The sequence below is a fragment of the Notolepis coatsorum genome, assembly GCF_963971535.1.
Source record: "Notolepis coatsorum genome assembly, chromosome: 13".
Lineage (NCBI taxonomy): Eukaryota > Metazoa > Chordata > Actinopteri > Aulopiformes > Paralepididae > Notolepis > Notolepis coatsorum.
Genome location: NC_140177.1, coordinates 119084556 through 119098458, shown reverse-complemented (window position 1 = coordinate 119098458; position 13903 = coordinate 119084556). Strand labels below are relative to the sequence as shown.

Here is a 13903-nt window from a genome sequence, read left to right as displayed (position 1 = left end):
GAGTAGGTAAGGGATGTACAGATATAGATATAGTATCTACAGATATGTAAATGTCATTAACAGATACAGGATATTGTAGTGATTGTTAATGGTACATAATTCACCCACGGAACTATTGTTAGGAACAAGAGTTCCGCCCGGACATTATATGAGGTGGCACTACCTGCCACCACGAGTCTTCTGCACGCAACGTAGCCGTAGCATGTTGTATTTGTGTACTGAATAAATGCTGTTCGCTCTAACTCGAGCTACCGTCTCCGACTCCCATCTCTCGGCACTACACTGGTGACCCCGACATTGGTCTCGCTGAAGTATCAGGGACCGGACCGAACATGGCAAACGATGCCGTTATTATTCGATTGCCGGAGTTTTGGGAGCATTCTGCGGCGGCGTGGTTCGCGCAAACAGAGGCGCAGTTCGCCCTACGAGGGGTTGACGACGACGCCGCGAGATATTACCACGTCGTCTCGAGCCTCGGGAGCACGACAGCGGCGAGGACGGTAGGCTTCATAACAGCTCCGCCTGCCCGGTATAAATATGAGGCGTTTAAGACGCACCTACTCAGGATTTTTGAGTTGTCACCGTCTGAGCGGGCCCGACGCTTGCTGGATGTACGTGGCTTGGGGGACAGCAAGCCGTCGGCGCATATGGAGATGATGCTGAACCTGCTGGGCGCCGAGCAGCCGAACTTTTTATTTAAAGAGCTGTTCCTCAGGCACATGCCGCCACGGGTACAGACGGCGCTGGCCAATACAAACATTGTGGATCCCCGTGCTCTGGCAGAGGAGGCAGATCGCTTCTACCTGGCCACTCGACACTTTGCCCCAGGGCTAATAGCCTCGACATGCGGTTACACGCCGCAGGGGGGAGGGGCGAGGAAGATCAGGAGCAGCGCTGCCGCAGGCCGGTGTTATTACCACGCACATTTCGGCGCGAGGGCGACAAGATGCCGTTCCCCTTGCACTTTCGGCATAACGCATAAACGCAGACACCTGCGCCCAGTAGCAGCGGTGAGCGCAGGTATGTCGAACCGGCTGCTTTTCATTAGAGACACACTCTCCGGTTGCAAATTCCTCTGCGACACCGGAGCTCAGAGGAGCGTCCTGCCAGCTACGAAAGAGGACATCGCCGGCGATGATAGAGGTCCACGCCTGACGACCGCCAACGATACCCCTATCCGCACCTACGGTACAAGGACCGTGGAACTGTGTTTTGGGGGCCAGCGGTTCACGTGGGACTGCATCACGGCCGACATTTCGTTCCCACTACTGGGGGCAGATTTCCTGGGTGCACACGGTCTCCTCGTGGACATTAGACATGGCCGCCTAATAAACGCACAGACACGGGCTTCGTTGGCATGTGTCCGCGATGAGGCGACATACGGCGGCCTTCTTACAGCCTTCACCGACCACGAACCCCTCACGTTTTCTGAGTCAAGACACGTCGCCGAGAAGCCCAACGTCGTCATCGGAGCTGTACAGCCGGACCTCGACTACGTCAACAGGGGCTCGGAACAGGCCTCCGACCACGACATCCAGGCCCTCGGGACTGCAGATTCCAGGCTACGCCTGGAGGACGTCGCGATTGGTCACGCGGGTCCGGCGCTGCGGGGTGACCTGTCCACCGGACACCCTAGCCCACAGGCCCCTGAGGACTGGCGAGGGCTCGCCTTTGAGGTGGGGTACAACCACCACAAGGTTGAACCCGCCCACGTAGACATTTCCCAGCCCTTAGAGCTGGCCCTCTCCCCCCGCCGAGGCCGTCCGCCGCTACCCCGGGACCCGCCAACGACGGAGCCGCCGTTGGCCTCATCGACGTCTGTGCCCCCGGGTGTCGGAGAGGACACGGGCGCTTGCGCCGCCCCTACCTCCCCGACCCTGGCTTTCCGCACTCACCGTGACCGGTTCATGCCCCCGGGCGCCGTGGAGGGCGCAATCGCTTGCACCGCGCCCCGGGTTGTCCGCTCACGCCGCGGCCGGGTCGTGGTCTCTCCCCGCCGTGGAGATTTTGACCATGGTTGAATTCTGGGGGGGCTTGTGTAGTGATTGTTAATGGTACATAATTCACCCACGGAACTATTGTTAGGAACAAGAGTTCCGCCCGGACATTATATGAGGTGGCACTACCTGCCACCACGAGTCTTCTGCACGCAACGTAGCCGTAGCATGTTGTATTTGTGTACTGAATAAATGCTGTTCGCTCTAACTCGAGCTACCGTCTCCGACTCCCATCTCTCGGCACTACAATATACAGATTCATTCAATTTTCGAGAGACCATAACGTTAACTTGACAGCAATGTGGATACAGCTTTATTTGAGCAGTTGCTACTGTAACGTTACCTTAACATAACTGCAGTAAACAAACTAACGTTAAACCGAAGTTAGCTTACCAGTAAATTCAGTACAGCGACAGCTGAAATCCACAGGACAGCCTGGTCACAATAATCGACGGGCCAGTTACATTTGAGTACAGCTGTAACAAAGTCCAATATGCCCTCGTTCATTAGATCCAAAGCATCAATTGCTTTTCCTCGACTCTAACGCTAGTTTAATAGCTAATGACTAATGGCTAAACAGCTGATTTTGTAAACATGAGGCAGAGTAGGGGCGGGTCTTCGGTGCGCTGGATGGATATAATTCCAACTTGACTTTGCGCCCCCTGGCGGCACAAAACAGAAGCCGCACCCACCCTAATAAAACCATTTGACGAGGGCCGTTAACGGGTGGCAGAGGGCGTTGGAACGGCGGTAGGAGGGACCTCAATTTGCAATGCTGTAACTGTATATATACATTTTATTTCAAACTTTCTGAGATACTGAATTTTGGGCTTTCATGAGCTGTAAGCCATACTCATCTAAATTAAAACAATATAGGGGTGTAAAGTACTTGAGTAATTGTACTTAAGTACCGTTTTTGGGGATTTGTACTTTACTCGAGTATTATTAGGTTTGTATACTTGTACTTTTACTCAATTACATTTCAGAGAAAAAAAACATACTTTTTACTCCTTACATTTAAAATGCAGACCTACAAAGTACAAATCTTGCAGGTCCAACCATTTTAATTAGTATATTTGTTTCTCTGGCAGAACTAACATTAACGTTATTAATCCTGCTGCTGCACTTTATGTGAGATTTCTGTTCATTGACTATAGTTCAGCTTTCAACACCATAGTCCCCACCAGACTGGTTGACAAGCTGATCGATCTGGGTCTGAGCTCCGCCATGAGCGCCTGGATCTTGGACTTTCTAAGTGACAGGCCCCAGGCGGTCAGGTCCCCCCCTGCTGTATTCACTGTACACACATGACTGTGTGGCCAGGTTCAGCTCCAACTCCATTGTGAAGTTTGCGGACGACACAGTGGTGGTGGGGCTGATCTCTAACAATGACGAGAAGGCCTATCGGGAGGAGGTTGATGAACCGACACGCTCATCCCGGGATAACAGCCTACTCCTGAACATTGGTAAAACCAAAGAGCTGATCGTGGATTTGAGGAGAATACAGCAGGGGACACACAGTTTCAAGTACCTGGGAGTCCACATCACAGAGGACCTGACATGGTCTACACACATAGATTCTGTGGTGAAAAAGGCAAAACAGCGCCTCTATCACCTGAGACAGTTAAGGAAGTTCAGAGTATCGGGGAAGATACTCCACTCCTTCTATTCCGGGGCTGTAGAGAGCATTCTGACTGGAAACATCACTGCCTGGTTTGGAAACAGCACGGCACAGGACAGGAAGGCACTCCAGAGAGTGGTGCGCTCAGCAGAGCATACTACGGGTATTGCACTACCACCCCTGCAGGACTTATATAACAGGAGGTGCAAATCCAGAGCCTGCAGAATTATGAAAGACCCCCACCACCCCAACAACAGCCTGTTCAAGCTGCTGCGGTCAGGCAAGCGCCTACGGTCACACGCTGCAAGAACAGAGAAACTCCGGCTCAGCTTTTCCCCCCAGGCCATCAGAACACTGAACTCTCCACTCACAAGTACACATGAGCACACACAGACACACACACACAACACTCATGCGGCAACCGCTAAAACAATCACTTTAAACAAAATGCCACTTTAAAAAATAGAAAGTCACTTTAACCTGTTAATCTGTAGACCGTTTTCGCCTAAAGGTACATGCCTAAGTAAATGGAAGATTGCTCCACTTCTGCAAGGTCAATTTGCATGCTCTTGGTATCTAGGAACATCTAGGGACCTGGGGGTATGTATTTCCAGTGTCAGAAATATTGTGTATGTTACTAGGCTGAGTAAATTGTAATGAAGAAAAGGAGAATATAAATTATGATTTATGATTTTTGCATCTTTGATCAAAAATGAATAGGGGTAGGAGAAAAGGCTCATTGAGCTCATTCACCACCTTATTGAGATCATGTGTACAAAAAAATCTAAGCAAATGAATAAAGGGAAGATGATTAAACAGAAGGATTTGTAGATACAGTAATTAATGATAAACGATTATTTGAATTATAATTATAAATTCTAAATTCATATTTGACCTTGAACTTGACCTTATTATGGCCAAATCATACATCTATGGATAGGGAAAATGCTCCTCTTTCCAATGGCAGGGTTGAATCTGGATTTAGTCATTTCCTTGCGGTTTTTACGATAATTAGCATTTTCCGATTAATTCGTATTTCCGATAAATCGCTTAAAACATTGGTAAAATGAAAATATACACTTTGACTACTGTTTTTGATAGGGTTATGGTCTTTACTCTTTGCTTTTTTTTTTTCTTTTTTTAAACATTAACCTCTTAACATCCAAGGGCCCACATGTGGACGATTCTTTGCCGACCTCTAGTGGCTCGGGTGATAGAATTAAAGCCCTATTTGTTGCCTGTCGATTGCCCTTTCAGGTGACAAAATCCGTTCAGCGGTTCTCGAGTTACATGCCGATATGTGAGGCGTGCCCCAAAGTACGCAAAAGTACACATTACCACCTCCGACACCCGGGGCTCTAGTTCCGTCAATCATTTGGCGATCTCGGAAATCTTTGCACAGGGTTGTAGCCAATGAGTGTGGCTTTCCAATGATACCCCATGATATGATAATTGGGGATCTAATACGGTCTCTATTGATTGATTTATGATAAAGAAAAGCTGGGGGTCCTATAGGCTTAACAGAGAAAAAAAACATACTTTTTACTCCTTACATTTACAGGATGTACTGTATAGTATAGTTTAGATACTTTAAGGAGTTAAAGAGTTAAAATTGTAAATTGTATATTGTATAGTAGTGTAAGAACCAGTTTCTCAGGGACTTAGCATGTCTTTTATTACCATGCATATCTTGTGTCTTACCTATTTTATTTTTCTATGCCTATTTAATTATTGTATTTTAATTATTGTATTTTGCACAATCAATGTGGGCATGACCACCCGCATTTCACTGTATGCCCTTGTATATATGTGACAAATAAACCTCTTGATTCTTGATTCTTATTTAACAACAGCCAATCAAATCCCCATCAATGGAAAATTAACCCGCCCATACCCATGCTGATTGGTCCTTGTGCAAGACTAGAAAGCGGGGATCTTTGAACACCTGCTATCGGAAGAATAGACAGTCAGAAAAAAAGTTTTTACTTTAACTACATTAAAGTACATTTAAAAGTAGAAACTTTTTGACTTTTACTCAAGTGTGTTTTTAGCCAGATACTCTGACTTTTACTTGAGTAAGATTTTGAGACGGTACCCATACTTTCACTTCTCACCGAGATCCTGCACCCCTACACCCCATTACGGTCTCTGAGGTCTGCCGACCAGTCCCTCTTTGTTGTCCCCAAATCCAGGCTAAAGAACAGAGGGGGCCGTGCGTTTGCGGTTATAGCCCCCAAACTCTGGAACGAGTTGCCTCCCTACATTAGGCTGGCCCCAATGCTCCCAATGTTTAAAATCCCATCAAAAAACACATAGGGCAGGATCCACAAAGAATGGATTGCGCGGTGCTAATTGCACCCTTACTTACAATTCATTATGAATTGAAAATGGGGGAGCCTGATGTAAACAAGACGAAAGTCTTTCTCTGGTCTGCATGCCCTTAACAGTTGTGTGTATTGAGCCGTACTGTATTGTACCCATTCTGCAATCTGTTAATAAAATTTTCAATCAATCACCTGCGCGGTACAGTCTGCTGCCGTAATCGGTTTGTAGTTCTGAGTGCATTGTATTGTGATTAGTCTATGTGTTTTTTACTGTATTGATTGATTGTGAAGCACTTTGGTCAACTTTGTTGTTTATAAACGTGCTATATAAATAAAGTTGGATTGGATTTGTAGTTGACATCGCTAACTCCAATAAATCCCAATCCCTCCACATCTCCCCCTCATCCGCCATCTAGTCTGGCTATCCCTCACTCGCCAATTCATTCTGTGGATATTGTGGGTTTGAGTCCCTGTGATCGTATATCACAAAAGCTAAAGTTGAAAGGACGTGTTAATCAAACCGTAAACAAAGACGCCTATTAAGATGTTAGATCCTAATGTGAAAAACGATGTGATTTAATGTTCTATGACTTACTTTGACTTTGTCTGTTTTTCCATTTTATACTTTTTTGTAAATTGTGCTCATTTTAAATAAACTCCCATTGAAATGGTGACCACTGTGTCATTTATGTTTAATGTAGACCTTTTTTATTTGTATGTCAGCTCTTTGACTACAAGCGTGGAGTGGACTCAACCTTGATGACTTGGACTTGGACTAGAGTAATGGGGACTCGACTCAGTCTCAACTCGGGCTCTTGTTTGGTGACTCAGACTTGGGACTCGGACTCGAACACTGGGGACTCGAGATTTAGTGACTTGACTACAACACTGTGTTGTATGTAGTATGTCATACACACTGCACTCCATGTACTGAGAATAAAGCTCCAACAATATGTAGTATGTTGTACATACTTTATGTACAGTATGTCCAATTTTGTAAGGACTAAAAAGTACCAACATGACAAATTAGACAGGCCTCTTAAAGAACGAACCACTTCTTTAACAGTCATCACAGCACACAAGCTTGTCAAACATGGCAAAAGAGACAACCAGACACAAGGCATCTATAAAAAATTAAACCCCTTTATTGTGTTCTCATATATAAAAGAAATAGAAAAAAGAAATATCGACACCAGGTGAGGGTCATGGCAGAGGGGTGTGTCTGTCGGTCGGTCGGATGGGATAGGTCGGGGGCCCAGGTGAACGAATAAGGGAGTGGATGATAGGATAGGCTGAGAACGACGGAAAGTCAGAAGGTCGATGTGTCGAAAAACGGACATCTACGGATGAGCGGCGGATGAAAACAGAACAGCGCACGTCCTCCTCGGCTCGCCCCGCCACGCCCGGCAGTCCTCACGAGAGTTCGGGCTTATCCGCCACCGCCTCGACGTGGAGCCCTGCTCCTCCTACCGCCTCGGTCCCTGCCGGCGCGAGCAACGTCCGTCTGTTGTAATGGTGGTGGCCCTTCATCAGGATGCCCGAGTTGTTGTTCTCGTTCAGGATCTGCTTCTGCTTCTGCCGGTTCAGCGACTGCACCAGGCCCAGCACCACGGCGGCCAACGAGTACTGGCCCGTGATCTTGCGCGGCTGCATGACGAGCGGGTTGGGCTGCACGCGGCCCAGCAGGTAGTGCGTCCGGATCTTGCCCTCCTGCTCGCTGATGCCCTTCACGTAGATCTCGCCGCGGAACTCGAAAGCGAAGCCACGCTCCTTCAGGATCAGGTAGGTGTCCTCAGGTACCTGGATCTTGCCGCTCACGCCCGTGCTGTCCATGCGGCTGGAGAGGTTCACCGTCTTGCCCCAGATGTCGTACTGGGGCTTCTTGGCGCCGATCACCCCCGCCACCACTGAGCCGTGGGCCATGCCTTTTGGGAGGGAAAAACGGGGAGGATACGATGATGGATGGATAAAAAGAACGAGAATGATATTGAGAGGACGAAAGAAGAGTAAATGGATGAATGAAGAAGAAAAAGTAGAAGAAGAAGAAGAAAAATAATGAATTTCCTAGTAGGAACTCCGAAATAACCAGTGGTGGAAGAAGTACACAGTTCCTTTACTTAAGTAAAAGTAGATAAGTATTTGTTATTGAATTTACTTAAGTATCTAAAAGTAAAAGTATGCATTCTACATGACGTTTGTGTATTCCAGTGCTTGGATGCATCCAATTCTCTATCCATTGACCTCTATAGGTCATATTAAAGGTATGTGGTGCAGTTATGCTGCTCTGATTATGTCCGCTGTGAAAGTATATAATCTTCATACATTTTTACCATGTTTTCTATGCAAAATCTTTTTCTTCAAAGTAACTAGTAACTGATCGGTTCAAATAAATGTAGTAGTAATGGAGTAAAAGTATAAAGTTCCCTAAAATGAAAATATTTGCATAAAGTACAAGTAGCTCGAAATTGTACTTAAGTACAGTACTTGAGTAAAAATACTTTGTTACTTAAACTTTCAACCACTGTCCTAACGCACAGCTCTTACCGATTCTCAGCTCAAAGTTGTTGAAGGAGTGCTTGTTGATCTCCTGGATGCTCTCGTTGAGGGCTATCGCGAAATCCGCCAGCGCGCACAGGTGACCCCACTTGTCTTCACATTGCTACGGGAAGGACAGGAAAAAGCTAAATAAGGATATGTATCTGCAGAAAGTAACGTTGTGGCTTGGCATACATATCTTACTGTGTGGAAGTATGGGGGTCGACATTTAAAAACACTGTAAATCCGATAGTCTTACTGCAAAAGCGGGCCATTCAGAGCCTTTATAAGGCTGGTTTACTATGACCACACAAATCCACTGTTTATAAAGTCTCATGTTATGACATTTTATGATTTGGTTTATTATAAAATTATGCAAATAATGTACAGAGCTAAAGCAAAGTTACTCCCGGATGGTGTGCAACATCTTTTTTTCAATACATTAAAGAAAATATGATTTGAGAGACATTTGTAAATGTACTGTTCAAAAACCCATTCTTCGCCAATCACGTGTTAAGGCGGGTTTCTCCGCCATGCGTTGTCTGCCAATAACTCCGTATGGCGTTTTTGAGATAAATATTTCATATTTTCGTCATGGTATTCATATTTCACCCACAGAGTCTTGGGTGATGCTGTCTGGGCCATCACAACTCTGCAACACTTCAATACCGCCACCTCATGGCCGATCGACGAGTTGCCAAACCGGAAGTGCCCGGAAGTGCTCGGTCCGTCCCCTATTTTCGTCCGGCCACTCGCTTAACGTCCCGGGGCTCAATACAGACACCGTGGATATGAATCTTTGCCATAACTCAATAATCAACATGATTTGGACGTGTATTAGTAATATACAAACCGGAAATGGATCGCATCGATCAACATCCCATAATAGCGATCTTTTTGCTCCACTCTCATCGCCCAACACTACGAGGAGACTGGGGTGAGTTTCAGCGTTTTTCTTTACCATTTTCTATACAAACTGCTCTGATCAATATATCACCCATACTACATGAATCATTTAACGTCGGTCCGTTTAGGACCATGTACAGTTGAAATTTTTAATATAACGTTGATCGGTATCAAACTGCATTTATGCCTATATCTCACGTTCTATGAAATACTGCAGAAAACGATCAAAACATATTTATACTCTAGACGGTATTTTAGTATGAATGTGTGAATGAAAAAGTAAAACGTTCCTACATCCTGAACGATAGATAATTGATGTTGAATGGGCCATAGTAATGTCAATTTAGCAATACAATTTAAAAAGTTATAGCCCTGCAAAGAAGGTGAACATCTCCATAGACTTATAGCGCTGGCAGAGAGGGTACAATGCCCAGCAGAGAATGGGTTAAAAGGAGATGTATTTCTATTGTTGACTCATGACTCAGTTGGTATTGCTGATTGGCTCGAGCATGGTATGTTTGTAAACAGCGAACAGGTCTATACTGTATGGTGGTACATTTACTGATTCTTGTATTTTCATTTACTACTTTTATCCCCTTAAAGAAGCACACCAACATTATGGGAAATGTGCTTACTATCTTCTCCAGAGTCAGACAACAAGATAGATACCAATGTCCTCTGTGCGTTCAGTAGAAAGCTATCTGGCTGCAACGCTGCTGCCAGGCTACTCACTAGGTCCAAAAACATCATGCCACATCACCCCCATCCTACATTAACGAGCTCATCCATCCACTTTCCTCCAGTCGGTGACTGCGGTCATCCCATCAGGAGCTCCTGGTGGTGCCCAGAACAAGACTCAAAACCAAAAGGGACCGAGCTTTTGCAATGACTGCCCCAAGGCTCTGGAACGCCCTCCCCTTAAACCTGAAAACCACTCCCTCCGACTCATTTTTAAAAGGCATCTAAAAACGTACTTCTACAGGCAGGCTTTTTAAACACCCATAGCCGTTTCTTTCTGTTTATGTCTTTTTGTTTTTTGTTGTCTATTCTGTTGTTTTGGCTAATTTTTGTGTTTTATTTCTTGTATTTTTACTATTTTAAAAATGCTGTGAAGCTCTCTGTGCACTCGTGCTGAGAAGGGCGCTATAAAAATTAAGTTTTACTTGCTTACTTACTAGCCTAGCTTAGCATAAATTAATGGAAATAGATGGTTATAACAGAGAAGACGGTAAGCGCATTCCCCATAATGTTGGCGTCTTCCTTTAAGACTACTATCTGATCTATTCAACCAAAAGAAGCCGACAGCATACAGTCTCTCACCTGCTTCTCTGGGGACAGTCCGGATACCGCCATGTATGTGCTGCCGATGGTCTTGATCTTCTCAATGTCCTGGAAACGATCTTCACCGAGAAGCTACAAGGACAAAAAACAGCGACAACGGGACAATCAATAATGAATCACTTGTATGATTCTTTGCAGAGAATTGTTTGCCTCAATAAAGGAGAACTTCACCAAAAGAAATGCTGATTTATTTCACACATACTGTAATCTCACACATCCAAAAACTCTAAACGGTTTTGCACACATTTACTTAGTTTGACTTAGTTATTGACAGTCAAATTAGTTTGAATATGGCCACCAGTGATGTCACACAAGGACATTGAATCCGTGTGTTGTGTTAATTACAGCTCAATGAAATTGTAGAAGGGTGGATTATCCCTACTAAGTGAGGGTGATATTCTACTGGCACCGGATAGTAGGAACCCGGCAGAGCTAGGTCCGGCTGGGCCCCCGACTGTAGTGTTGGAGTACTAAGTTTAAGGTTGACAAGGGCGGCATATAGGGCTTTAGGGTTTACTAACCTAGGACTCAGACTCACGTACTGGTCCTTCCCGCCTCTTAAGGGCAATATTCAGTAATCCCTAAACCCCCACCCTCCCCCTAGTACGTCCCACACCCCCTCACACCCGGTGGAAGTAGTGGTTGGTATAATTCTCCCCAAAGCAGTACCATACCTTTTCTCTGTAGGAGACCTGAAATTAACACCTACCCCGCTTGGTGGAATACAGTACGACACCATTAACCACACACACACAGTGAATCCAATTATCGGCTCTCCTTTTACTGTAGCTGTGTCATTACAATAGGGGACATTAAGATACCCTTTACTCTACTGGTAACCTTCGCTCTAAGGCGGCAATACAGTAGCAATTTAATGATAACCTTCGCTCTAAAAGCGGCAATACAGTAGCAATGCAATAATACCCTTCGCTCTTAAGCGGCAATACTATGGCAATGAAATGGTAAACACCGTTCAACCCCGCGAGTAACTTGGAGCATATATCTAAAACCTGCATGGGCCCACACATTTGAAATTAACTTTGCTTATGCTAAGCCGGCACCTTAAAATAACCACAAAAAGATTTGATAAAAACCCCGTTGCAGCGCTGAGTCGTAGCTTGGGGACGTAGTGGCCGCAAACACAATGGCCCTTTCACTCCCTTGAGAGCCTGAACAAATAAAAGGGCTGTATTCCAGAGGCAAGAGAAAAGCATGGGTTGTACCTTAACGAGCATGCGCGCATATCAAAGTTCGCCGCCACGGCGCATACAACAATGTCAAGTTCACGTTAAACAGTCTAGCCGTGGCTGGCTTTAGCACGCATGTTCCATAAAGTCTGTGCTTCTCCGGCGATAAAGTGGTCTCTGTAGATCAGGTCTCACCTGATCCACCCCGGCCGGGATACTGCGGATAGTCAGCTGGTGGTCTGGCTGGTGCCCGAGATGTCCAGTATAAGCCTTGGGTGAAACGTCCTTCTTCCACTGATAGCTTGGTGGGCACGACGAGCTAAGCTACTTGGCTAACTCACAATGATAGAATTACCTAGTAGCCAGTGTGGCTAACTTAGCTCTCGACCTAGACTGCTAACACGCAAAGTCCCCGTCGTCCCCCTTCTCACGTTGGTTGGTGGACTGTCCTTCTTCGGCAACATGACGTCTCGATACTATACTTGTTCTAACACGTTAACACTCTGCGTTATACTTAATCACTATAGGCCACGTTATTAGCCGTTAGTTCGATGCTCGGGAGAGCCCTCTCCCGCACGTCTGCTCTCGTCGGCGGTCCGCGCAGGGAAGGGGCGTGTTCCTTGCTTCTTCTTGTCTTCCGCAGTACACCGGACGCCGTTCTTCTGAACACCATTCTGACTATCCCGCAGCACCCCCTAGTGTTCGTCCTCCCAAGGGAACATATCTGAAAGTCCTATGGAACCTATTCCAATGTCTGTATTGAATACCGAAGTCTTTTAACAGACACATTCATGTGTCTACAATGATAAGGTAACAGTCCCTATAAGACAAGGTAGCCTATTGCTATTTTTCACCTACATCATTTAATTGATCTAATTAACAGAGGACAATAATGAAGGCAGAGAGCCAGCTCAATAATTTATTTTACTGCTAAGCTCACTGTTAAGACTCCAAATCCAATTTGAAAACATCAATTTATTACATACAAATCTATTGGTCCATGAACTTGGAACACTGTCTAAAGCTACTTAAGGATTGGACGTCCCGTATTCGGGCCCTCACACACTCTCATGCACGTCGCGGCACTTTGCGCTCGTCTGCCGCCTCCGGGCTGCATTTTTTTATTGTTGGAAAGTTGAATTTGCCGCCTTCCAATCGTCACCTCACTCAACCTATTGCATGCTTCGGGTCTCGAGTTACAAGACGAAATATCCGGCAAGTGTCATTTGACAAGCCGTTTTGGGAGATTATCTAATTTGCTGTCCTCCACAGTCAGAGAAGAAGATAGATATTATTCTCATCTCTGTGAGTGCAGAGCGAGACCTGCAGCATGATAAGATAAGTTAAGATAAGATAAGATGAGATGGGCGGCTGGGTAGCGCAGTGGACTAAGCACTCGCCTACCACCGCTGAATCCAGCTGTCAGCGGTACCTCCGGCTTGGTCAGTTGTCCCTACTAAGACAATTGGCAGTGTTAGCTGGTGGGGAACCGATGGGGTGTGTGTCCTGTTCGTTGTAAACTGCGACTCCTACTGGTCGGTCGGGGCGCAATTCCTCCTCTGTAAATTCTGGTTCAAATAGATAAGGTTATGGATCTTGGTTTGTCTAGAATTCATCATCACCCTTCTCTCTTACAAAGTCGTTCTTCTGTAGGTTAGCTAGTCACATTGGTTTTGTTGACGGAAGGGCTTTAGAGGCGCATATAGACCATTGCACTTCCGCCTTACATAGAGCTCATGGGAGAGCGCGGGGGGATACAATGAATGTGGATTAGAGCCTTGTCGTAAGTGGTTGTAGCTACGGCTTTGGGGGTGCTGGAGACATGATCCAATAGACTTATTTTTATACGCCTGAGTCTCCTGAACAGGTGCGGGAAAGCGGCTATAGCTCGGCCAAGAAAGTGCTGATCGACTTGGGATTGGTCTCTCCATGTTCAGGAGACTCTAGTCTCACATGAGTCAGAAACCAAAAGAAAAGTATCACTGTTCACAT

At 45.8% G+C, this 13903-nt stretch overlaps 1 protein-coding gene across 1 annotated transcript in view; it reads right to left on the bottom strand.

The window, feature by feature from the left end:
• Window positions 1-7355: 7355 nt before the first annotated feature.
• The window catches only part of adcy8 (adenylate cyclase 8 (brain)), a gene marked incomplete at both ends in the record, with an annotated part of 388672 nt that continues 382124 nt past the window's right edge, over window positions 7356-13903 (bottom strand). The window contains 3 exon segments of the mRNA XM_084327783.1: window positions 7356-7867; window positions 8487-8601; window positions 10704-10796. Coding sequence (XP_084183909.1) covers window positions 7356-7867; window positions 8487-8601; window positions 10704-10796 — 720 coding nt within the window.